This window comes from Lynx rufus, unplaced genomic scaffold, assembly GCF_022079265.1.
Source record: "Lynx rufus isolate CCGP_SWC_20201006 ecotype Redwood Valley unplaced genomic scaffold, mLynRuf1.p SCAF_13, whole genome shotgun sequence".
NCBI classification, from domain to species: domain Eukaryota; kingdom Metazoa; phylum Chordata; class Mammalia; order Carnivora; family Felidae; genus Lynx; species Lynx rufus.
Window position 1 is genome coordinate 2,420,908 of NW_025814827.1, and position 24,364 is coordinate 2,445,271.

Here is a 24,364-nt window from a genome sequence, read left to right on the forward strand (position 1 = left end):
TCAGTCTGCCTTGCCCCAGTGGCTCTCCTGTCTCCAGGGTCAGGCAGCAGGTCCTCCCAACTTGGCCTTCTGCAGCCAGCCCAAGAAGTGCCAAGAAGCTCAAGTTTATTAGTTTATAAAAAAAATTACAGTATCTTTCACATGGGCTTAAAAAATGGGGAAGGTGGGGTACAGTAAAACATCATAGCTGTGCAGGGAACAGCCACAGGGGCATCCAGGCACCTTCAGCTCCAGCCTGCTTCCAGCAAGCTACACAGGCCCCTCGATCCAGGGCAAGGCAAAGGGAAGGGGTGGATGCAAGCAGGGAGACCCTCCTGCTAAGAGGCTCAGGTCCCCCCATTCTCAGCTTTGATCTTTTGGGGTCTGCGGGGGCCTGGGAGGAGGACAGGTGAGATGGCAGCTCAGACCACAGGCTGAGGACTCCCCCCAACCCCCCCGCCCCTGCCTCCTGCACAGCCCATTTGGTGGTGCCCCTCCTCTCCCCAGAGAACAATGCTGAGGAAGGCCTGTTGCCCACCTGAGGTTGTTGGTCTCCCCCTCCTTCTTCCTTTCTTAGGGACTAGGGGGACTTCTGGGTCCTGTGAGAGGCTGGTCCCCTCGGGTTGCCAGGCTGTAGTTTGCTCAGAAAGGCCTCTCTGTGCCCCACGTGTTCTGGAAGGGGCCGTGCTTGGAAGGAGAGGGTCCTGAGTAGAGGAGAGCCAGGTCCTCAAGGGGCTCAGTGAGCAGTTCAGAGGTTGATGAGGACCCACCACTGCCCCTCATTGTCAAGGGAGGGCACCTGGGAGCTGCTACCACGGCAGAGGAGAGAGCCATACCTCTGATCTGTGCTCAGGACCCTGCTGTGCTCCCTTGGATTTCTTCTTGCGGGACTTGCCCCCTGCAGGACATTGACACTGGGCTTGGAGGGACCTGCGGCCTCAGCCCCCTTTCTGCAGACTCTCCCACTCTGGGAGTGGAGTGGGGACTGGGGTGGAGAAGGGTGAGGTAGTTCTTGCAGGCCATCTAGTTCTTTGTGCTGTCCTAGCTTGTTACAATAGGAGTAGCCTACCTTTGGGTGCCAGGGGTCCGGGATCCCCCTGAAATGGAATGAGGAGAATTGAGGAATCAACCTGGTTGGGGCAGGGGCACCTTCTCTTGGAGAGGCAGAGCTCACCATCCTTCCAGATCGGTGGAGCTTCTCCTCAGGTGAGAATCCTCTCTGACCACCCCCTCTTCCCCAGGTGAAGGACACCAACAAGGCCACTGTGCCTTGGGCTGCTGTACTAGCTGGGACCCTTGGATTGAGGAGGGGAGGGGCATAACACAGGGAAGACATAGACCATGCAGAACAGTGTGATCCTTGGGGGTCATGACAGGCCCTGGGCATCTCCACTTCGGAGACCCCAGCTCCTGCCCCACTGTGACCCCACATCTGTCTGCCCCACTAGCTTCCTTGGGATCTCCATTTGACTGTGTGAGATTAGGGCCCAAACCTGGAACCAGATGGTGCGGCCACGCCCGTCCTGCAGGGAGCTCATGCCCGGCATGCCATAGCACTGTAGCCATGCCCGAAAGGCAGCGAAGTCCTCCTCTCCGCTCTCCGGCCCGTAACCTTTGCCCCCTGTGGGACAGAGGAACCAGGCGGAAGTCAGAGGGCTGACTCGGGCTGAGAGAAGGGGGAGCCTGGTCAACTTGGCCCAGACCTCAGCTATATAGCTGATGGGCTGAGTCAGAGGGCCGAGGCTCTCCCTCCTCCAGCTGTGCATGCCCTCGGGCTGGTGTCTTCCCCACTCTGGGCCATGGCTTTCCCAACCTGGAGTGGGGTTGGTAATCCTTGTCCTGCCTGCCTCATGGGCACCTCAGAGGATACAGATACCTGACAAGTGAGTAGGCCTAGTCCATTCAGCAACAACTAGATCTACAAACATCCATGCCCCAGGTGGGGCAGGAATTGCCCTGAGGTTACACAACATGCTGAAGCACAGGTAGTTAGCCATCTTTGCCTCCCAGGCCTCACCCAGCTGGACCACTTCCTTGGGCACTGAGTGACACAGTTCCAGCAGGTCTGGGTTCTGCAGCTTCGCCCTGATCTTCTGGCTCAGGGTTAGCTCCGGGCTCTGGAGAAGGGGCAGGGCAGGACCTGGCTGTCAGCTTGACGCAGGACCACTGAGAAGGCAGCTGAGTCCCGGGGAGCAGAACCCCTGAGCTTGACAGGACTCAGAGACCATGCCTTAGCAGCAACCCCCCCGCCCAACCCCCTACCCCCCACACTGCAGGGAAAGGGAAATGGACCCAAAGCCAAGAAAGGATGTACTTGAGCTAAGCTGGAGACACCTGACCCAGCCATACACTTGTTGGCCTGCTCTGATAGGTACATGCACATTCCTTCCTGCACTCTCACCGGCCTGTGCTGCTGCAGCGCCTCCAGAACCTCGCGGGCTTTCTCGAAGGGGGGTATCTTCAATCTGAAGTGGGGTGGAGAGGGAGCCAGGCTAAGTAGTAGGGAATGTGGGTGCACCCAGCCCTCCCTAGTCCTCGTGGCTTGCCTGCTGACCGGTACAGGATCTCTGCCCGAAGATAGTTGCCAATGCCGTTGAAGAACCTCTGGTCCAAGAGGGCCTCACAGATGGGCTTGTCAAAGACCTTGTCCGCTAGGTTTCGTAACACATTCTCCCTGGAGGAACACAGCCTGGGCCCGTGAGACCCATTCTCTACCCCCATCCCTAATGCCTTGCTGCAGGATAGGGGAGAGGGGCTGGGAGTGTCTATTCCTGGGTGCAAGAGGAAGGAACACGGGAGTCCCCATTCCCCTTTCCCCAACCTCAGTGCTAGTTTGGCAGCAGGAACCTCCATTTTCCTATCCGTTAAATGGGAACATCAGAATAAGACTGTAATTCACAATGAAAGGTGAAAAGTACCAATCAAAAGCAATGTGTTCAAGGAAATACACGAGTCTGTATATGTTGTGGGTATATCACCAAAGTCCTCAGATTCAAGACTCTGCCTGCAGTCTGAAACTCCCTGTCTAGAACTTCTGATTGGTTAGCTCTGAGGATTTGACTTTGGTGGGGTCAACTTTTCTCAAGACCCTGAAGATCTCCAAGGAAGCTGGGACTGGTTCTGTGTAGCAGGTGTGTAAGGCAAGTCCTGGCTAGTGAGTGTCCCAGCAGCCCCCACCCCACCTCCAGGGGTCATGGATCCTTTCTCACCACCACGAAGAGGAAATGCATCTTGTTTCTTTGTGGGGAAAGACCATGGCAAGACTGACTCAGTAATGGGCGTGAGGAGCATATGAAGTAGGGGCCAGAAGACAGAGTGTGGGGTGAAGGTAAGAGTGGACATTAGCCTAGGTGGTCAGATCACTGAGAGGAGCAGATCCCTGCAGGCTCCCCAGCTGTGAGACCAAAGAAGCGGCCAATATGCCTCCTCGTGTGACAGGAACTTCAGAGCCAGCTGGCAAAGAGTTAACTTGTGGCATGACTTCCCAGGAAAGATAAGATGGGAGGAATCCAGGACCAGGACAGACACTTCCCTGGGGAGCACTGGGGGTCATGCCTGGAAAGGCCAGGAGTCAAGTGGCTTCTGTGGTGCTAGAGACGCCCTGACCCACGGGCAACCAAGTCTGAGGGCCAACAGAAAGCACGCCGTCCCGAAGGAAGGGGACTTGCCAGGTCCACTGTGGGCCTTCGTGTCTGTGGTGCTTGTCTGTTATATTGCTCTTCCTCTAGAACTCTGCAAGCCCGGCTCCTTTTTATCAGGCAGGCCTCAGCTCAAATGTCACCTAGAGTGGCCAACCCCCGCCACCCACCCCCCCCCCCCCCCCCGCATACCCAGCCTAGTCATTCTCTACCTCTTGGATTTTTCTTCAGGCGTGTACCTATGTGAATTCATCTACTTTGTCTCCTGTCCCCCCTGGCCCATCTGAACTTTAGTTCTGTGGGAGCAGGGGCCACATCCATCTTGATCATTGCTGTACCCCCAACGCCTAGAAGAGAGCTTGGCATGAAACAGAAACCCATACGCAGTTCACCTTTAGAGGAAAGGAAGGGCTGCCACCGTGTCATCCTCTGTGACATGCATTACATCCTGGTGTTACCCCTCCCACAGAGGAGACCATGGGCTGTCACAGACCAGTGGGCAGGCAGAATGTGGGAGACCACAAAACCTGATGCAGAAACCATGTCATTAGGCAGTCCCCTGCCCACCCCCTTGAAGCCATTCCTTCCTTCTCAGCCTCCCTTCTTACCAGGTTGTTAAAGCCCCTTCACCTTTCTTCTTAGCCTCCTGAGAGCACCAAGAAACAAGAGTGGGATGCTGATCCCCAGCTCTGACTCGAACTGGCCATATGTCCGCAGGGTATGCCTAGCCATCCTCTTGCCCACCCCCATACCAGTTTGGGGGTTCCACATCCATTAGCTCAGAGAGCTGTCCCAGGAAAGGACGCCGTCTTGGTCTACACAGGAAGGGACTGAGGGCCAGAGGGGGCTACACTCGCCCCTCACGGGCCAGCGAGGCGCTAATTAGAGAGGCAGGCCCGGAGCCCAAGACTTCATCACACCTGGTGCTGGGCCTACCTGAACTGCTCATACTCCAGCAAGACACAAGGCCCGCGGCCTGGCTGCCACTCGCCCCCGATGTCCCAGTGGCCGAAGCGGCGGATGTCCACGAAGCAGAGGGCGAGTCGGGGGCCAGGTGGGGCTGTGTAGAAGCGCAGGTGGGCGTGGGCGGGCAGTGCCTCGCTGGGCGCCAGCTGGAAGGAGCCGGACATGCCAAATCGGAAGACCAGGGCCAGTGGCTCCCGTGGGGGCTGGGCCCCAGGCAGGGGGCTCAGGGTCAGGCGCAGCTCTTTGCCACGGGCTGAGGATGAGATGCAGTAGGCGCTGCTCTCAAAGGGCACCTCGGGGTTGCGGCTGACGGGTGACTTCTCCACACACCCGCCGAACACCAACCCCCTGCACGCGTCGTTCACGAAGCGGCTGGCCAGATGCAGCTCGGGGCCCTCAGGCATTCTGTGGGAGGGGTGGCTGGGCCCTGTGGGTGGGGGAGGATGACAGCAGGTTGGGTCAAGTGTCCCCCTGTGAGGTGGAAATTCTCAGCCCATTTTGCAAAGGAGAGCCGTGGGGGTCAGAGCGGGCGGCGGCCAGCTAGGACTGGCCCGGGGCCCCACCTGAAAGCGCTGGGGAAGCCCTGGGCGCTGTGGAGCTCAGGCTGGGGAAGCGCGACTCTGCCTTATTTAACACTCTCCCGGGGCTCTCATGAGCTGCCACTGCTTTTAGAATAAAGTCCGGATCTTTCCTGGGGCCACACGGTCATGTCACTTCCTCCCAGACTCCCCCTCACTCGCTTGCTCCAAGCACACTGTCTTCCCATCCCCATGTCTTTGCCTCTGCTGGCCCTTCTGTCTGGGACACTTAAGAGTGTTCTTTTCTTCATGGCACTCCCAGAATATGAAGTTATCTTGCTCGTTGTCTGGCTCTACCTCCACTCCCACCCCAGAGTGCAAGCTCTACTCGCCCATGACTCCGCTTCTTAGGACCTGGCCTGCATCTGGTCCACAACTACTGAGGGAGTGAACCTGATCCTTCCTGGGAGGCCAGGGCTGGGATAAAGAGGCCCAGAGACTCCCCCTCCCCCCCCCCCCCCCCCCCCCGCAGGGCTTGGCCAGCCTGCCACCACCTACTGGTCAGGACCAGAGCGAGGACAAGGAGGAGGGAAGGCAGGAATCTCCAGGCACATCTGCGCTGGAACCAGGTCCCCACGACTCAGAGGGAGGACAGGGGTGACAAGAAGGGCTCCCGAGCTCCAGGCCATGGTCCAGGAGGGTCACAGGAAAACGCCCAGGTCAGCTCCCGGGGCGGAGGGACGCAAACTCCACCCGCCCACCCTCGGCCCTCCTGCCGGGCCGAGGGAGTGGAGATGGCCACTCTCCTCTTTCTGGACGTGCCGAGATCAAGGCGAAGTTGTGTGTGGGACAGAGGCGGCCGTTTAGCTAGGGCAGACTCCCTTACCTCCTCAGCGCCGTCGGGGGCTGGCACCCGAAAAGAAAAGTTTCGTTTTTCGGGAAAAGGTGAATGTCCAGATTCCTAATTTCCGCAGTGTTCGCCTCCCCTTCACCCTCCTCCTCGCTGCCCGTCCTCGGCTAACCCCAGGTCCCTTCCTTCCCAAGGGCCTCCAATCTCATCCCCTCCTCAGCTCCGCTTTTCCCCACGCCCCCGGACACCTGCGCCCCGCGCCGCTCCCGCCAGCCTGCGGCCACTGAGGGGTTAACGCGGGGGCCGGGCCGCGCCTAAGAGCACGCTGGGAGCTGAGGTCTCCGCTCCCGCGCCTGCTGGGAAGTGTAGTTTCTCGGGCAGGGCAGAGGCTGGGCGGGGTGGGCTGGGGGCCCCGGGTGCGGGAAAGGTTTGGGGGCAGTCACCTGGCTGGGAGGTGGAGGAGGAAAACTGGCTTCCCGCCGGCGCCGAGCAGCGGGGTCAGGTCTGATGTCTCGGGTTGCAGCTGTCTCCGTGGCCGGCGGGGGCGGGGAGAGTCACCCGGCTAGTCCCCCGGCTAGTCCCGGACGGGGTCGACACTGCCAGCAGGAAACAGCAGCAATGGCCCGAGGCCGAGGCGCCTGCAGCTGGGCGCTGGGCGCGCACCCGTGCGTGATAAACGCAGACCCTGGGGACCTGGTGGTGGCCCCTAAATGCCAACGTACAGACAGAACACATAAACAGAAACATCATCACCACCTGCCCGGTGGCAAGTGCAGCCGAGCAACAAAATGCGGGCAGAGAAGCAGAACCCACTTCAGATGGTTCTCTGGGGGAGGGACTCTCTGAGGTGACGCTTAGGCTGAGTCCTCAGGAGACAGCTGGCTGGCGGGGGACAGGACGATATGCCAGACGGAAGGAAAGGCCATTGCAAAGGCCTGCAGGCAGAAAAGGGATTGGCTCATTGAAAGAAGGCATGTGTGGCTGGGGTGGGGCTGGGGGGAGGGCTGGGAGGTGAGGACAGACACACAGCAAGGTGAGGTCAGGTCAGGTCTGGTCTCAAGAGGCCTCTGTAAGGAGCCTGCATTCCATCGTCAGTGGAGCAGGCACAGGTGCCTGACCCATGGCCCTGATTTGCCCCTGCCTATTACTTCTGCTTCCTCCTCCTCCATCTACTCATTTATTTTGGTGGAAGTATTCTGAGGTAAACTGGGGAAAATACGACATTTCATCCCTAATACCTCAACAGGCATCTCTAAAAAGCAATATCCTACAAAGCCACAATACGTTTACTATACCTAATAAAATTAGTACCATCTAATACCTAGTCCACATTCAGATTTCCCTAATTGTCCCCAAAATGACTTGTATAGCTAGTTTGTTTAAAGCAGAGTCCGATCAAGGATTATATGACTCTTTAATCATTTTTTAAGGTTTATTTATTTATTTTGAGAGAGAGAAAAGGAGAGAGAGGAGTGGGGGAAGGGCTGGGAGGGGAGGGGGAAAGGAGAATCCCAAGCAGGCTCTGTGCTGTCAGCACAAAGCCCAAGGCAGGACTCAGACTCACGATCTTCGAGATCATGACCTGAGCGGAAAACAAGAGTTGGACGCTTAACTGACTGAACCACCCAGGCGGCCAGCTTTAATCATTTTTGATCTTGACTGAACCACCCTCTTCCACCCACCTCACCCTTTTTTCTTTTTCTTTTTTGATCTTCCTGGAGTCTAAGCCAGTTGAGATGCCCCATCATATTCTGGATTTGTCTGAACGTTTTCATAGATAGATCTCTCTTAGGTGTTGCTCTGTACTCCAAAATTGCTTCACATTAGGAGGCACCCAACATCTGGTTGTCCCACTTTAGTGCAGCTGAAATTGATTACAGGTGAGGTGGTCACCAGACCTCTGCTTTGTAAAGGTATGTTTTCACACCTTGTGCCCACTAAGCAATCTACGGGGTGATTTATTTGTTGGTTGTTTTGTTTAAATTAAGGTATAATTTATATATAGTAAAATTCACCTTATTAAAGTGTGAGTTTTGACAAATACATACACTCACATAACCATCACGACAGTCAAAAGATAACACATTTCATCACCCAAAATTTGCCTTGTATAGGTTGCCTTATTGTATAGTTTGCCTTATTGGTCAACACTTCCACCCCATCTGCTGGCAACCACTGATCTGTTTTCTGTCCCTATAGTTTTTGCCTTCTCCATAACACCATATAAATGGAATCTTCAGTAGGTAGTCTTTTGAGTCTGGTTTTTTAGCATAATGCATTTTTAAAATATTTTTACTTCATTTTTAAGTAGGCTCTACGTGCAACGTGGGGCTGGAACTCACTACCCTGAGGTCAAGAGTCACAAGGTCCACCAACTGAGCCAGCGAGGTGCCCCTTAGCATAGTACATTTGAGATCCATCTGTGTCATTATGATTATCAGTTCTTTTCTTTTCTTTTCTGAGTAGTATTCCACTGTGTAGCTGGGCCAGTGTTTTCAACCATTTACCAACTGAGGAGGTTGGGTTGTTTATGGGAGGGGATTCTTTAGCACCACAAAATATCCAGTTTCACATCACATAAACATTTCACTTTATGGCTTTATTATCCTTGATGATCCTTGCTTCAATCAAGTATTTAACTGGGAGTCACAAAGTGGTGTTTTTCTGTCATTCCTTCTACCTCAGCTAGAAATCTCCTGTAAAGAAGAGCTGGACCTCATTGACTAAGGTTATCTGGTTATCCTGAAATGCTAAAAACACAGGAGAGATCTGAATTCTTTCCCTTTAACTATCAATTTTCAGGCTAAAAATTTGGTCCAATAACATCCAATGGTGACAAATCAGGACTGATTTGGCTTTTGGGGGGACGGACTGCATCTTTTATAGACTCTTCCATTAAGACTCAAGGATTTTTTTTGTGTGTTTTTTTTAAATTTTTTTTCAACGTTTATTTGTTTTTGGGACAGAGAGAGACAGAACACGAACAGGGGAGGGGCAGAGAGAGAGGGAGACACAGAATCGGAAACAGGCTCCAGGCTCTGAGCCATCAGCCCAGAGCCCGACGCGGGGCTCGAACTCACGGACCGCAAGATCGTGACCTGGCTGAAGTCGGACGCCTAACCGACTGCGCCACCCAGACGCCCCAAGGATTTTTTTACATTCAACATCTTTAAATCCGTTCAAGTCTTTATCTTTTCCCCCATCTATTGGAGGAGTACTTTATTAGGCACTGGGGCTATACAAACATGGGAATACAATTCCCATCCTTAATAAACTCAGAATGATAAAAGAGGCAAATGACTAAACACAAAATTACAATCCATGTTATAAGGCCATGAGAGAAGTACCTGTGGGATTCTGTGACCCCACTGAGGATGGAATGCTACCTGGGAAATCAAGCTTATATTAAACGTTTGAGGAGACTTTGAACTTCCTTGTGACTTTTTGCCACTTTATTTTTGTTTATTCGATTTTTCCATTTTTGTCTTCTTCTTGCTCTCCCGTGGGCCACTTGAATGTTTCGAATTCCACTTTGACTTGGTGTTGCTTTTGAGTGTATTACATTGCACAGCCTCTGAACTAGTTCTAGATACGACACACGTATTTGTCATGGTTCACTGGTATCGACGCTTTGTCTAAGTGCCGTGTAGAAACCTTACCTCCCCTTACCCTCTCCTGTTTATAATAACCTGAAATATTCCCTCTACATACTCTGAAAACCACATCCATCAGTGTTCCACGTTTTGCTTCAACTGTCAAACGGAACCGAAAATGCTCAAGTCTAACCGTATCCATAGTTTTACTCCTTCCATTGCTCTTACTCCCCGATGTTCCAAGATTCCTTCATCATTTCCCTTCTGATTAGAGATCCTCCTTTCGCCTTTTTATTTTTAGGTCTGCTGGTGACAACTTATATTAGTTACCCTTCATCAGAGAATATCTTGATTTCCCCCTTTACTCTCGAGGTGATTTTTGCTGAATATAGACTTCTCGGTTGAAATTTTCTTTCAGGGCCTGAAAAATGTGCTTCTTCCACTTGGCCTCTATGGTTTCTGGTGAGAAGTCCAGGATCATTCGAACAGTTTCTCCCCCCATAAGGTAAAGTGTCATTTCTCTCTTGCTGCTTTCAAGATTTTTTTTCTCTTCTTTAGCTTGCAGAAGTTTGATTGTATGATGTAGCTCAACATGGATTTCTCTGGGTCCAACCCATATGGGATTCATTCAGCTTCTGGACTCTGTAGGTTTAGGGAACTTTTGCCATATTGGGGAGATTTTCAGCTATTATTTCTTTGCATATTTTTTTTCTGTCCTAGCCTCTTTCTCCTCACGTTCTGAGACTCTGAAGGCATGACTATTAGAGCTTATGTTACAGTCCTGCAGGTCCGAGACTCTGTTTTATTGGTTTCTGTGTGCTTATTTTCCAAATTACCTTCTGTTGTTCAGATTGGATAATTTCTAGGATTTATCTTCAAATCCATGGATTCTTTCCTCTAATAAGTCCATCTAGTGATTTCTCACTTTGATTACTACAGATTTCAGTTCTAAAACTTCTATCTGGTTCCTTGTATCTTCTATTAAGACTTGAGGCATTTTTACATTGGCTGCTTTAAAATCCTTGGCAGAGGCGCACCTGGGTGGCTCAGCTGGTTAAGGGGCTGAGTTTGGTTCAGGTTTGTGAATTTGAGCCCCACGTCAGGCTCTGTGCTGACAGCTCAGTGCCTGGAGCCTGCTTCGGATTTTGTGTCTCCCTCTCTGCCCCTCCCCCACTGACACTCTTGTCTCTGTCAAAAAAAAAAAAATGGATGTGTTAATAATTTTTTAAATAAAAAAATAAAAAATTTAAGTTCTTGGCATAAAGGCACCTGGGTGGCTCAGGTGGTTGGGTGTCAGACTCTTGATTTTGGCTCAGGTCATGATCTCATGGTTTGTGGGATCGAGCCCCGTGTTGGGCTCTGTGCTGCCAGCATGGAGCCTGCTTGGGATTCTCTCTCTGGCCCTCCCTCTGTTCACATGCTCTCTCAAAATAAATAAATAAAAACATTAAAAAAAATAAAATCTTTGGCATACAAGTCTGTATTTTCTTGGTGTTGGCATCTGTTGTCTTTTCTCATTCAAACTGAAAGTTTCTTGGTTCTTGGCTTTTTTTTTTTTTTTTAATCCTGGACATTTGGGGTATTGAGACTCTGGATCTTATTTAGATCCTCTTTTTTAGCAGGGCTTCCCAGACACAGCACCAGTGAGGAAAGGAGGAGGGAATGCCACTTCCTTGTTGCCATGTGGGGTGGGAATCTAGGCACCCACTCAGCCTCTGCGGGGGGGGGGGGGGGGGGGAGCGGGGGTGTGGCACAGGGGTGGAAAAGGGACTGCAGTTTCTCTGTGCTGTGACTGGAGGCCAGCAGTGAGTATTTGTAGTTTCTCGTCTTGTTGGTTGGCCCCTTTCCTGGTCCTTTGGCTCAAGAGAGGATGCTTGTCAGGGTTTTCTGTGTGCTGGTGTGTCCCAGGCTGCCAGTCTCCCGCCTCCAGGCGGGGACACACAAAGCAATCTAAGATCTACTCTGCTGTGATCCTTCAGTTCCTGAGGATCCTAGCCAGTCTGCCTTCTCTTCACCTTTTAGAGTCTTATGTTTGTTTCGTAAGTAATGTCCAAGGTTTTCAGCTCTACTTAGTGGAAGGAAAAAATGCTCCATTTTCCCAGAAGCAGAAGTCAGGAGTGGAGTCGGTCCTTAAACTTTCTGATGCTTAAATGGAACCATCTTTGGCCAGTGGGACATGCTGGATCCTTTTGACAGGACTATTCTTTGATGGCTTTCCTGCACCCTAAGATGTTTTAGGCTTAAGGTGCTGTAATAAAATACAAACTGGGTGGCGCAAACCACATTTATTTCTCATGTTCCAGAGGCTGGGAAGTCTGAGATCAAGGAGCCAGAAGATTTGGTTCTTGGTGGGCCTTCTCCTGCTTTGCTGTTCTCATGTGGCCTTTTCTCAGTACATGTTTGTGGAGAGAGTCCCTCTGTCTTTCCTAATCCCATCATGAAGGTCCCACTCTCATGACCTCATCTAAACCTAATCACTCTACAAAGGCCCCATCTCCTAAAACCATCTAATTGGGCAGTTAAGGCTTCATCTGGGGGGGGGGGGAGGACACATACATTCAGTCCCTACCCCACTCCTCTTGACAATGAGTGGTTTGAGGGGGTGCAGGCTTCCTCTCTTCTAAATGGACACAGCAGGAAGAGCAGGGCTCTCTCCTTTCTCTCTTTGGGGCATCTGGCACTATGGCCACGTGCTTCTGCCAGCCTGAGAGGGCAGTGCCACGAGTGTCACGGGACTAGGAACCAGAACCCTGATTTTCTGGTCTACCGACAAGCTGTTTCATTTTGGTCCTTGTTCTGCCTCACCCCTGACCTGCCTCAACCAGCAGATAGAAAAAGAGTGACGGGCCGGGGACATCTGTATGTTGCTTGGCTTCTCACAAAAACCTTTCATTTGAACCCAAAAAGAAACCTGTGCACACACTCCTTTACACTTCTGTTTATTCTTCCTGCTTGTGAAAACTGTTGACAAGTGCCTCTCGTGGGGGAGGGAGGGCAATGCTGGAAAAATCCTCAGAATCCTTATGCTGAATTCTCAAGTGGTAACCTGGCAAGCCAGAGATCTGGGAGGCCAGGCCTCCAGGGTCCTGGAGCTGGAGCCACCCCTCAAGAGTTTGGGGGGCAGCAACTCGACACGGGCAAGGCGGCTCCACAGGGGCCCCAAACACCATTCTCCTCAGCCTAGGGAGCTCATCAGGGTCTGAGCCTGCTTCAGTTCTGCGGGAGGAAGAGGCGGCGGTAGGTGGGCAGCACTGGGGTGGGATCTGGGAGGGGCCCTTCCCCCTCCGGGTACAGCTGAGTCTCACCTGCCAGGAGGACCTGGAACTTGTCTGCTGAGAGGGACATGGCCACAGGCTGGGCCGGGGCACCCGAGGCAGCTGCCACCTCCAGCCTCAGATGCACCATGGGCTCTTCCACGGACCGAAGCAGGCTGGAGCTCAGGGTGTAGTCCACGCGCCAGCCCACGCCCGCCAGCCTATTCACTGCGGGGTGGGGTGGGGCTCTCAGGATCACAGGCTGGTGAGCCACACAGCCCTTAGCCCACACCTGGGTCAGCTCTCAACCCTTCAGAGCTGCGTGATCTCTGAGAAGCTCTCATCCCTCTGACCCAGGGCAGACACGCCACAATCAGAAGCTAGATAGATTATCCACAGATCTCAGAGGAAAGAAATCTGGGCTGGAGTCAGGAGTCCTGGGCTCTGTAACTCCTCCACATGTGACCAGGGTCAAGTCTCCTTCCTGAGGTCAAGCACCTCTCGGGCAGCAGGCACCTTCTAGAGTGGAAGCCAGACCCCACCCCCCACACTCACCACGCAGGCTGCAGGCCCGCAGGTGCTCTTGTAGGGGACTCTGCTTCTCCTCATAACAGCGACAGAGGCTGGCCGCGTGCTCTGGGGGCAGAATAGAGGTCCCCTGAAGTAGCAGGTAGGGGCTCAGACTGCTCACAGGGCACCTCTCAGGGCCACCCGGCCCTGCCTGCTGCCCAGCAGCCTCTGGCACACAGGTTACCTGCCCGCTGCCTGCACACCCATACCTTTGGGCAGCCCCAGCTGCTGCAGTTCGCTGGACAAGGACTCGCCATCCACGCTGTGCTTGGCTGCACTGGAGAGGATGAAACTCAGCACTGCCACCGTGGCCTTGACATCGCCCGGCTCTGGGAGGACCCATGGGTGGGGTAGGGGGTGTCACTGTGGCCTCGGCCAGCTCCTTGTTGCCCTACTATCTTCAGCTCAGAGCCCCTGGGCCTGCTTGAGCCCATGAGCACTGTTACTGCTTCACCAGGAAGTGGAAGAGGACACTGGCGAGCGGGGGGGGGGGGGGGGGGATGTCAACACCTTTCTTCCCCTCATGCGCCTCTGCTGAGGCAAGTGCATCAGGGCAGACTGCTGGGAGGAGGGGCCTCTGTGCTAACCCCCAGGCCTAGTACCTAGAGTGGCCCAAACATCTGTGGACTCAGTGGGGGTACTCACCAAACCTGGCATCGGCAGTGAGCTTCAGGATCTTCTCGTACTATGGGGAAAGGAGGCCCTCAGGGGGTGCCAGACCCCTGCTCACCAGCCTCTTGCACCCCAGCCAGGGTCCTGATCACCCGCCTCCCTGGGTCTGGTGCACTTTCAGGGCAGTAGAGGTCACAGGCTCATGGGACAGTGGGGTGCTGGGCCCGGCACTCACGTCAATCCCCTGTCCCAGGAGTTCTTTCAGCACCTGGCTACACAGCAGCCTCAGCTTCACGGAGGACTGGAGGGGAAGGCCTTGCATTAGTCAAAGTGTCCCACCTCACCCCTCCATGCTGGGGGGAAGGGCTCAGAGAGGGCTGGCCACATGATCAGAGTCATACAGCAGGCTAGGACAAGCTGAGGGCACTGAGGCCCCAACCTCCGAGTGACCTCACCACCCTTCATCCCCAAAGCCCCCATCCCCCATCCCTGCTCCTCCCACCCTCAAAAAGGTCCCATGCACTCAACAATCTTGGCCAGCGTGCTGATCTCCGCCAGGACCCAGTCAGGACAGTCCAGATCACCGCAGAACCGGAACCTCTGCACAAGAGTGAGGCAGATGGTCAGGCTGGGGCAGGGGGTGGTGGGGGGTGCCGAGGTGTGGCCAGGTGTCTCCCACATTCTGTTCTTTAGGGACCCCTGCTCCCTGTCCAAGATGGAGGCCGTCTGGCCACTTGTTCTCTCCGATTACCAGGCCATTTAGGGAACCCTCTCACTGACCCCACCCACCACCAAGCCTAGTTCTGATGCCTGTCCTGGGTGTTCATGCGCTCAGCAGTGACTGTGGCAAACTTCTCTGTGGCAGATCCTGCTCTAAGTGCTGGGGGTACAGCATAGAACAAAGTCCTTGTCAGGGCGTCATGACCTCTCACTTTCTCCTCCTTCCCTTCTCCAGCTCCAGCCACGCTGGCCTCCCTGCTACTCCTGTTACAACGGGCACTCTCCCGTGTCCTTGCCACCCCCTCTGCACACCCTGCTCTCTCCTCTTTCATTCAGGTCTCTGCTCAAATGGGCATTCTCTGACCATACTTTCTAAAACAGCCCCTTACACAAGGCAATTCTGGGGGCCAGTGCCCCAGTGATCTTGATTGTGGTAAAGTTTTCAGGAACATATACGTGTTGAAACTTATTGAACTGTACATTTACAGTTTACTGTTTATACTTTACTTCAGTTAAGCTGTTAATAAAATAGTTGGGGCTCCCAGGTAGCTCAGTCAGTTAAGCGTCTGACTCTTGATTTCGGCTCAGGTCATGATCTCATGGTTTCTGAGTTTGAGCCCCCCCTCAGGCTCTGTGGCATTGTGGAGCCTGCTTGGAATTCTGTCTCCCTCTCTCTCTCTGCCCCTTCCTGCTCATGCTCTCTCTCTCAAAATAAATAAACTTAAAACAAATAAAATACCTCTTCTCCATCATACTCTAGCCCTTATCCTTTTTATTATTTTGTTTCAATATTTATTTATTTTTGTGAAGGGGGGGCACGAGTGGGGGAGGGGCAGACAGGGAGACAGAGAATCCCAAGCAGGCTTTGCGCTCTCAGCACGGAGCCCGACGTGGGGCTCAAACTCAGGAACTGTGAGATCATGACCTGAGCCAAAATCAAGTCAGGCGCTTAACCAACTGAGCCACCCAAGGCATTGCTCTATCTTGATCTCCACAGCATTTATCACAGCAGACAGGTTTTATTATCTATTTGAGGTCTGTCTCCTGCTAGAATGCAAACCCACCCTGTCAACCACATCTTGCCCATACCCTCCATTCCCCAGACCAGCTCCTGTCCGCCTGGCAGGACTCTAGTGCACAGCAACATCCACGTCCATCCTTCCATGCCTCTTACCTGTGGGCAGCTTCCTGCTGCTGGGAACAAAACCTCATAAACTGAGGACACCGCAAACCCATGTTCTCCTGATCCCACTGGACCCTCAGGCAGCCTGGAAACACCATGTCCTCTACTTGGCCCCCCCAGTCACCTTCTCAGACACTTCAGGCCTGCTCCATGACCCTTCAACCTCCAACCTCCAACCCTCTTGCTCCTCTTCACCTGACCCTACTGCACTGGTGCTTCTATATGGGCCTCCAGTGAAGTCCCATAGCCATGGTCACAAATGACTGTCACTAAATCTGGCCTTCCTCTTCCTCAACTCCTCAGTGACATCTGACACAAACCCGTCCTCCCTGGTGAAACAGCATACTCTTCCCGGTCCTGGCCTTGGTCTCATTCGCTGGCTCACCCTCCTCCCCCCACCCCCAAATAGTGATCTCTGCACATCACCTGCTGTCATTACTCTGGGGCAGGAGCCTGGACCAGTTGGTGAGGTGATGGGGTGTTAAGGACAGTGACAGGCTTGCACTCGTCTCTATTTCAGGGGTTTTTAACATTTTGGTGCCATAGACTCATTTGGCATCTGGCAAAACCTACAGGCCTTTCTCAAAACAATGTTTTTATTTTTATTTTTATTTTTTAAATGTTTATTAATTTTTGAGAGAGAGAGACAGAGCATGAGTGGGGAGGGGCAGAGAGAGAGGGAGACACTGAATCCAAAGCAGGCTCCAGGCTGAGCTGTCAGCACAGAGCCTGACATGGGGCTTGGACCCGTGAACCCATGAACTGTGAGATCATGACCTGAGCCGAAGTTGGAGGCTTAAACGACTGAGCCACCCAGGCGCCCCTCAAAACAATGTTTTTAAATGCATAAAATACATAGGATTGCAAAGGAAACTAAGTTTTATCAAAATCTTCAAATAAATTGGTGATGTAGTGTATGTTTCAAGTCTGATATCCACTGTAATTTACAAATGAACATAAATACATACATGAACAATGTCACCAACTGTAATGTGATAGGCAGATATCTCTCATTTCTCTTGGTGACAAAGTCAGAGGTGCTAACATTGGGGCTTATTGCCAACATTCATGACTGAAGGCAATGCTGAATTTCAGTTTGAAGTTGGTGAAAATTAAGATGTGAGATTTCTCCTACGTTCATGGGCCCCTGACTTCTACCCACAGAAGTCTTCCACCATCTCTGTATTACTTACATTTTTTTTACTACAAGAACGTGTTTCTTGCGTTCGTTTCTTAAAATGCTGGCATTTCTCAAGGTTCTGCTCTAGGTCCTCTCTTCCCAACTCACATCACTCAGGTTACTTGTTTTTAGGGTTACCGTGATCATCTTGGTGCTGATGACTCCTAAATTTATAACTGCACTGTAGATTCTCTTCTGAGCTTTAGCCCCTGAAATCTAGACGGTCGTCTCCCAGCTGCACCTGGTGGCCCACAGACACCTCCCACAGCGCCTGGCAAAATGTGCTCTTCCCACTGAAGCCTGCTCCCCTTCCTGGGTTTCCCATCCCACTGAGCACAGCCACCTGGGAACCAAGCCCAGACACCTGCCTCTCCCTTTTCCCTCAAGCCTCTGGTCCTCAGGCCCTGATGATTTCTCCACTCTCTCTGCCCTAACTCAGGTCACCACCATTTCCTGGGGGGTCTGCTGCCCTAACTGGGGCCCTCTGCTCCCCTCCTGCTCCCACCACAAGTCAGCCGAAAATAGGAAAATATCTCTAATTTCTGCTGGAAAGGACCTTCCTAGCTTCTCAGTGCTCTCTTCTTAAAGTAAACTCCTTTCCCAGCTCTCAAGACCCAGCAAGATATGGTCTTTGCTTACCTGTTGAGCCTCATGTTTCACTAACCTCCAGTTGGTCCCCTTCCAGATAGGTGAAGTGCGTCTACCTAGGGAGCCCTGCTCTCTCTCCCCTGAAGTCTTTAAACATGCTGTTCTCTGTCTGAAGATACAGCCCCCACCCGCAAAGCTTCCAAACCTCTGGTACACAAACTGCACTGCGGCCAGCCAGCTTTCTTCCCTGCCCCCGCCTCCTCAGGTTGCTGTCAGGCTCAGGAAGCCTTCCTAACACTACACACGTTAGGTCCCGTCCCCTCAAGTCCTAACTATGACCGCCAATTCAGGCCCCCTGCAGCTGAAGTCCCAGCGCCTGGCACCCTGCCTGGTACAGAGTAGGCACTCGAAGTCTGTCGAAGGAATGAATGGATGGAGGAGTGGAGAAGCCTCAATCCCACGTCTAGTCCTGTCTGGTTCTGGGAAGGGCGAAGGGGCTTCCTAACAGTGCGGAAGACTCGGCCTAATTCCAAGCAAATTATTCTCCAGGTCTCACAGGAGGGCCGGGAAGCGGGCACCTCCCGCCGCAGGCAAGCCCAGTTCCTGTCCGGGGGGTGCGGGCCCTTCCTTTCCGCCGAGGAAGCACCCGGGACACCAAGGCCGCAGGGCTCCCGCCCGCCCTGCCAGCCGGACGCTCGGCCCTCACGACCGCACCCAGGTGTCTGCCGAGGGGCCGGGACCGTCTCCACCTGCCCGTCCCGACGTCCGCCCGCGGCCGCAGCCACGAGACTCGGGCGCCCGCCTGCCCGCCCGCCCCGGGGCCCCGCCTCCCGACACCCCGCGGCCCTCACCATCGCGCCAGAAAGCCGCCCGGCCTTTCTCCTCCCTGCGCGCCTGGTCAGCTGACTTGGCGCTCACGTGCCGCGGGGCGGGGCCTCTGCGGGCGGGGGCGGGGACGGGCGCGCGTCTGCGCTTCCGGAGCTGCAGGGGGCTGGCGATGAGTTCCGTGTCTCCCCGGAACCTCTTCCCGGAACTGCCCGGCGCCGGCCCCCAGTTTAGCTAGAAGAGAGGGACAGGGAGCCATTGAATGTGTTCAACTTAAGAGACCAGGAGTCCGGGAGCCCTTTTTGGCACTTGCGATGATACTCTTGAGAAGGGGGGCGTTCAGGTCGTTCCGTGTATCCCGCCAGTAAGCCGTGCCGTTATAGGTAGCTGTGGGCTGCGGCAAAAGACAGTTTAAAAACTTTACTGAAATAAGATACACATAAAGAAAATTGTGGGGCGCCTGGGTGGCGCAGTCGGTTAAGCGTCCGACTTCAGCCAGGTCACGATCTCGCGGTCCTTGAGTTCGAGCCCCGCGTCAGGCTCTGGGCTGATGGCTCAGAGCCTGGATCCTGTTTCCGATTCTGTGTCTCCCTCTCTCGCTGCCCCTCCCCCGTTCATGCTCTGTCTCTCTCTGTCCCAAAAATAAATAAACGTTGAAAAAAAAAAAAAAGAAAATTGTACACTCTAAGTATAAAGCTTAATGAATTTTCATAAACTGTACAGCCCACGTCACCAGCACCCGCCCAGCTCCCTCGAGTGCCTGCGTATTTTATTTCATTTTGATGAATTCCCTTTAGTTGCCTTCCTTACAATTGGCTGTAACAATTGACATGCTCAGAACTTCCCCTGTGGCTTCGCCAACGTTAGATGTTATACCTTAGTTTTTCTAATGGGAAGAGAATAAGTTGTTTGAAGTTGCATTAGTCCGCTTACTGGTGAGTTTGAGCAAGGGATGAACTAGGAACAGTTTCCAACATTCACTTAAAGAGGTAAAAGCAAAAAACAAAACAGCAACAGCACCGAAAATACCCTAGAGAATAGACTAATAACCAAAGAAGAAATTGAACAATTTGAGAGCTCTCTTCAATGACATATCCCGCCCCCATAAGCCAGGCCCAGCTGGTTTTATTGTTGCAGCCTTTCAAGCTTTCAAAGGACAACCCATTGCAATTAAACTCTCCATAAATAGAAAAAGATGGAAAGCTTTCCCAATTCATGCTAAAATCGATCTCATTTATAAAGAGCTTTTTGAAAATCATAAACGTCAGCATGTTTAAGTCAACAGTGTTTTAAAATACTACACGATGTCAAAGAAAACTTACATTTTAAGCATTATAAGGCTGGCTCAATTTCTATTTCATCATATCAGTAGGTTACAGAAGAAAACAGTTGATAGACTGTTTAATCAAAACCAGTTTTGATTAAAAAGAAAATTTGGGAATAGGTGGAAACTGCCTTACGTTGATAGGGTATTTGAAAAATGAAAGAGCAAATATGAAATTTAGCATCAGACAGACAAATTATTTAAATCTGGAAACAAGGCAAAAAGGTGGGTGGTGTGTCCTTTTAATGTCATACTGGAGCACTGTCTCAGATTTTTTTCACAAGTAAAGATTATTTGACTATTTAGAGCAGTGGTTCTCAAACTTTACAGTGCATCAGGATCACTGGCAGGGCTTGGGCAAACAGAGGTGGTTCCCACCCTCGGAGTTTCTAATTAAACAGGTCTGGGATGGGACCCGAAAATGTGCAATTCCCACCAAGTTCCCAGGTGATACTGATGCTTCCCCTTTGGGGACTATACTTTGAAAACCACTAATGTAGGAAAATGTACCTGAAAGGTTATATGTTAACTTACAGATTTCCGTCTAGTAGAAAAAATAACCCCAAAGATTACAGTTTTATCACCCTGTCAAACATTGACAGGGTTTCTCTCTAATTCAACACACATTAGAAATACTTTTCCTCAAAATGTTACTTGAACTAGCTTTACAATTTACCACGTTACTAGGTATTTACCCAAAGAATACAAAAACACTAATTCAAAGGGATACATGCACCCCTATGTTTATAGCAGCATTATTTACAATAGCCAAATTGTAAGCATCCAAATGCAAGCAGCCCAAGTGTCAAGTGTCCATCGATTGATGAACAGATAAGATGTGGGATGTGTGTGTGTGTTTGTGTGTATAAATGTGTGTACACACATACACAGTGGAATATTACTCAGCCATAAACAATAACGAAATTTTGTCATTTGCAATGTACAGTGGATGGAGCTAGAGAGTATAATGCTAAGTGAAATAAGTCAGAGGAAGACAAATACCATATGATTTCACTCATGTGGAATTTAAGAAACAAAACAAATGAGCAAAGGGAAAAAAAAGAAAGACAAACCAAGAAACAGACTCTTAACTATAGAGAACAAACTGATGGTTACCAGAGGGGAGGTGGGTGGGTGGACAATGGGTAAAACAGGTGATGGGGATTAAAGAGTGCACTTGTCATGATGAGCACTGGGTGATTAACATAAAAACCTAAAATAGTAATTCATTTTGAAATAAACACAAAAAGGCATGTAAATAAATCACAAAATACAGAAAAGTTAAAGCAACAAAAAATTAGCAAAGCCCTTCTCTCCCCAGGTAACTTCTCTAACAGCCCTTTCTGGCTTTTTTCCATATGTACACAACTGTGACCTAATAAGAAATATATATTTGGTCTCTGCCCTCAGTTCCTGACACAGAGCTCCTAAATCCCTTGGAGTTTCCTAGGTAATAGGAGTCCCTTGACTCTTGGTGGGCTCCTGGATAGCTTCAGGATGGGGCTGGTCACCAGGAAGACCAAGCCATGATTGGAAGCTTGGAGAAGAGCTACAGACTGAGTTAATGACTGATCATGTCTACATGATGAAGCTTCCATAAAAACCTCTGAACTGCAGAGAGCTTCCGGGTTGTGATCACATCCATGTGCTGGGAAGTAGCATGTCTCAACTCAATGGAGACAGAAGTCGTGCACTCGGGACCCTTTCAGGTCTTGCCTTGAGTATCTCTTCATAGGACGGTTCATTTGTACCCTTTATTATATAGTAAACTGGTGGGCATGTTTCCCTAATTTCTGTTACATGTTGTAGCAAATTAACTTGAGAGGGTTGTGAAAACCCTGATTTGTTGCCAAACCAGACAGAAGTGGGGGTAACCAGAGAACCCACTGCTTCCAATTGCTGTCTGAAGTGCGGGCAGTCTTGTGGGACTGAGCCCTTAACCTGTGGGCTCTGATGCTAACTCTAGGTAGACAGTGTCAGAATTGAATTGAATTGAATTGAATTGTAGGGCATTCAGCCAGTGTTGGAGAATTGATTGGTGGAGGAACACCTTTGATGTCAGTGTATTGTCTGTTTTATCAACTATTAATATAAATTTCATAATGGTATCTTACCCTGTATTCTGTTTTGGAACCTGATTTTTCACTCAGCAATGACTAGGGGCAGGCTTTGAACACACTAGGAATTGTGCTAGCCCTGCCCTGAGTCCTAGCAGGGGTGAGAGCACTGGAAGAGGAGTCTTACCGTGTGTGTGTGTGTGTGTGTGTCAAATTAAGGGCAGGAAGAGGTGTGAGTAGGACTAGATCAGTGTCTGTGAGTCAGAATTGTCACATAAAGCTGTATAGGCTGTGTACTGCGCAATTCCAGGGGGAGGGGAATTCACATCATAATCTGTGGGCATGGAACCCCCAGAATTGGGCAATGAACGTGCCCTGCCCTGAATGTGGTGTGTGAATCTGTAGGTACGTATACCATAAATAATTGATATTTACAGTTACCTTCTATATATAGTAAATGATAGTCAAGCAAACTGCCATGCTGGCAGCTCAGAGATCACACATGGAGAACCACAAATTTGGTTGCCTTTTAAATACATTGGTTTAGGTGTTAGAAATGAGTTGATTTAAAGTACACAAATAGATGTCCAACATCACTAGCTTTTAGGGAAATACAAATTAAGACCGTGGTAAGATATTACTACATACCTATCAGAACAGCTGAACTAAAAAGTCGTGATAACACCAAATCCTGGTGCAGATGCCATTAAAACTGGATCTCTGGGGGCACCCAGGTGGTTCAGTTGGTTAAGGAGCCAACTCTTGATTTTGGCTCAGGTCAAGATCTCACAGTTCCTGAGTTCAAGCCCCACCTCGGGCTCTGTGCTGGCAACAGGGAGCCTGCTTTGGATTCTCGCTCTCTCTTTCTGCCCCTCTCCTGCTCATGCTCTCTCTCTCTCTCTCTCTCTCTCGTCTCAAAATAAATAAATAAATAAACTTAAAAAATGGATCTCTGTTAGAAATGTAAAATGGTGCAGATACTCTAGGAAATAGTTTGGCAGTTTCTTTAAATATGTACCTGGGATCGCCTGGGTGGCTCAGTTGGTTGAGCGACTGACTCTTGACTGGCTCAGGTCATGATCTTGCACTTCAAGGGTCCCAACCTCGAGTAGGGCTCTGTGCTGATGGTGCAGAGCCTGCTTGGGTTTTTCTCTCTCTCTCCCTCTCTCTCTTCCCCTCCCCTGCTTGTGCTTGCTCGCTGTCTCTCAAAATAAATAAATAACCTTAAAAAAAGGGGTAAATATATACCTCCTTGGGGTGCCTGAGTGGCTCAGTCACTTGGTCATCTGTCTTCAGCTCAGGTCATGATCTCTTGGTCTGTGAGTTCAAGCCCTGTGTCGGGCTCTGTGCTGACAGCTCAGAGCCTGGATCCTGCTTCAGATTCTGTGTCTCCCCATCTCTCTGCCCTTCCCCCTCTCACACTCTGTCTCTCTTTCACTCTCAAAAATAAACATTAAAAAATAAATATATACCTCCTATATGACCTAGCAATTACATTCTTGGGCAATTATCCCAGGGGAAAAAAAGAGAAATTATGTCTACACAAAAACCTATATGCAGTTGTTCATGGCAGATTTATTTGTAATAATCTCAAACTGGAAACAACCAAATATCCCTCAAATAGTGAACAGTCAAGCAAACTGTTTGACATCCATTCTATGAAATACTACTCAGCAATAAAAAGGGACAAACTATAGATATATGCAACAACTTGGATAGATCTCAAGGGTATTATGCAGAGTGAGGGGAGAAAGGCCAATCTCAAAGGGTCACATAGGATATAATTCCATTTATATAACAGTATTGGAATGACAAAATCATAGAGATGGGAAGCAGAGCAGTGGTTGCTGGGGAAGGGGTGGTGGGAGGGAGGAGGGAGGTGTGATTACAAAGGAGTAGCAGAGGGAACTCTTTGTGGTGGTGGAACAGTTCTGTATCCTGATTACAGGTGGTCACATGAACCTAAACATGGGATAAAATGATGTAGAACTATACATTTGACATTGTTTTCATATTGAGCTATGTTTCTGTCGAATGTAACCATTGGAAGAAATGGAGTGAAGAATACATGAAACCTCCCTGCACTATCTTTGAAATCTCTCCTGAATCTATAATGATTTCAAGATGAAAAAGAATTGATTTAGTAAAAAATAGTACTTGGCAGTATGAAGGTCTGGCAATTTTGACATAGTAAATGACTGAGCATCTCTTTTTTAAAATAATTTTTTATGTTTGTTTATTTACTGAGAGAGAGACAGAGCAAGTCTGGCAGTGGCAGAGAGAAGTGGGGAGAGAGAAATTCCAAGCAGGCTTGCAGAGCCCGATGCGGGGCTCAGCCTCACAAGTCATGAGATCATGACCTGAGCCAAAACCAAGAGTCAGACGCCCAATCTACTGAGCCACCCAGGCGCCCCCATGACTATCACTGATCCATCCAATGCACAATTGTCCCCATGAGGCCATGCTCTAGGCCAGACCACTTGCAGGAGGCTGGGATTTTGGATTCT

General features: G+C 50.9%; 2 protein-coding genes across 7 annotated transcripts; both read right to left on the reverse strand.

Moving 5' to 3' along the window:
* Positions 1–99: 99 nt before the first annotated feature.
* On the reverse strand, positions 100–6,573 carry NEIL1 (nei like DNA glycosylase 1). 6 transcript variants are annotated; one of them, XM_047074771.1, is made up of 10 exons: positions 6,395–6,573; positions 4,554–5,010; positions 2,534–2,653; positions 2,381–2,444; positions 1,997–2,096; positions 1,473–1,600; positions 1,049–1,076; positions 816–877; positions 518–683; positions 100–373 (listed from the first exon to the last, which is right to left on the reverse strand). In XM_047074771.1, the coding sequence occupies exons 2-10, from the start codon at positions 4,985–4,987 to the stop codon at positions 327–329; spliced, it is 1,149 nt and encodes a 382-aa protein (XP_046930727.1). In that variant the 5' UTR covers positions 4,988–5,010; positions 6,395–6,573; the 3' UTR covers positions 100–326. The 6 variants fall into 6 exon arrangements, 4 of the variants coding, with proteins under 4 accessions (XP_046930727.1, XP_046930724.1, XP_046930725.1 ...); XM_047074768.1 differs by lacking the exon at positions 6,395–6,573 and adding an exon at positions 5,670–6,326; XM_047074769.1 differs by lacking the exon at positions 6,395–6,573 and adding an exon at positions 5,988–6,324.
* Positions 6,574–12,467: 5,894 nt separating this feature from the next.
* Positions 12,468–18,593, reverse strand: COMMD4 (COMM domain containing 4). The gene is made up of 8 exons (XM_047074772.1): positions 18,503–18,593; positions 14,509–14,580; positions 14,216–14,281; positions 14,014–14,053; positions 13,578–13,697; positions 13,354–13,434; positions 12,850–13,026; positions 12,468–12,760 (listed from the first exon to the last, which is right to left on the reverse strand). Exons 1-8 carry the CDS (start codon positions 18,503–18,505, stop codon positions 12,720–12,722), a joined length of 600 nt encoding a protein of 199 aa, XP_046930728.1. The 5' UTR covers positions 18,506–18,593; the 3' UTR covers positions 12,468–12,719.
* Between the last annotated feature and the right edge of the window lie 5,771 nt (positions 18,594–24,364).

Coding starts and splice junctions, on each gene's coding strand:
- NEIL1 (XM_047074768.1), bottom strand. CDS start 5,790: ATGGCCTGGAGCTCGGGAGCCCTTCTTGTCACCCCTGTCCTCCCTCTG. Junction 1,601..1,996: donor CAAGGAAGTGGTCCAGCTGG/GTGAGGCCTGGG, acceptor TCTGTCCCACAG/GGGGCAAAGGTTACGGGCCG. Junction 374..517: donor GGGGAGACCAACAACCTCAG/GTGGGCAACAGG, acceptor TCCTCCTCCCAG/GCCCCCGCAGACCCCAAAAG.
- COMMD4 (XM_047074772.1), bottom strand. Junction 13,698..14,013: donor CACTGCCGATGCCAGGTTTG/GTGAGTACCCCC, acceptor GGGTCCTCCCAG/AGCCGGGCGATGTCAAGGCC. Junction 12,761..12,849: donor GTTCCAGGTCCTCCTGGCAG/GTGAGACTCAGC, acceptor TTCCTCCCGCAG/AACTGAAGCAGGCTCAGACC.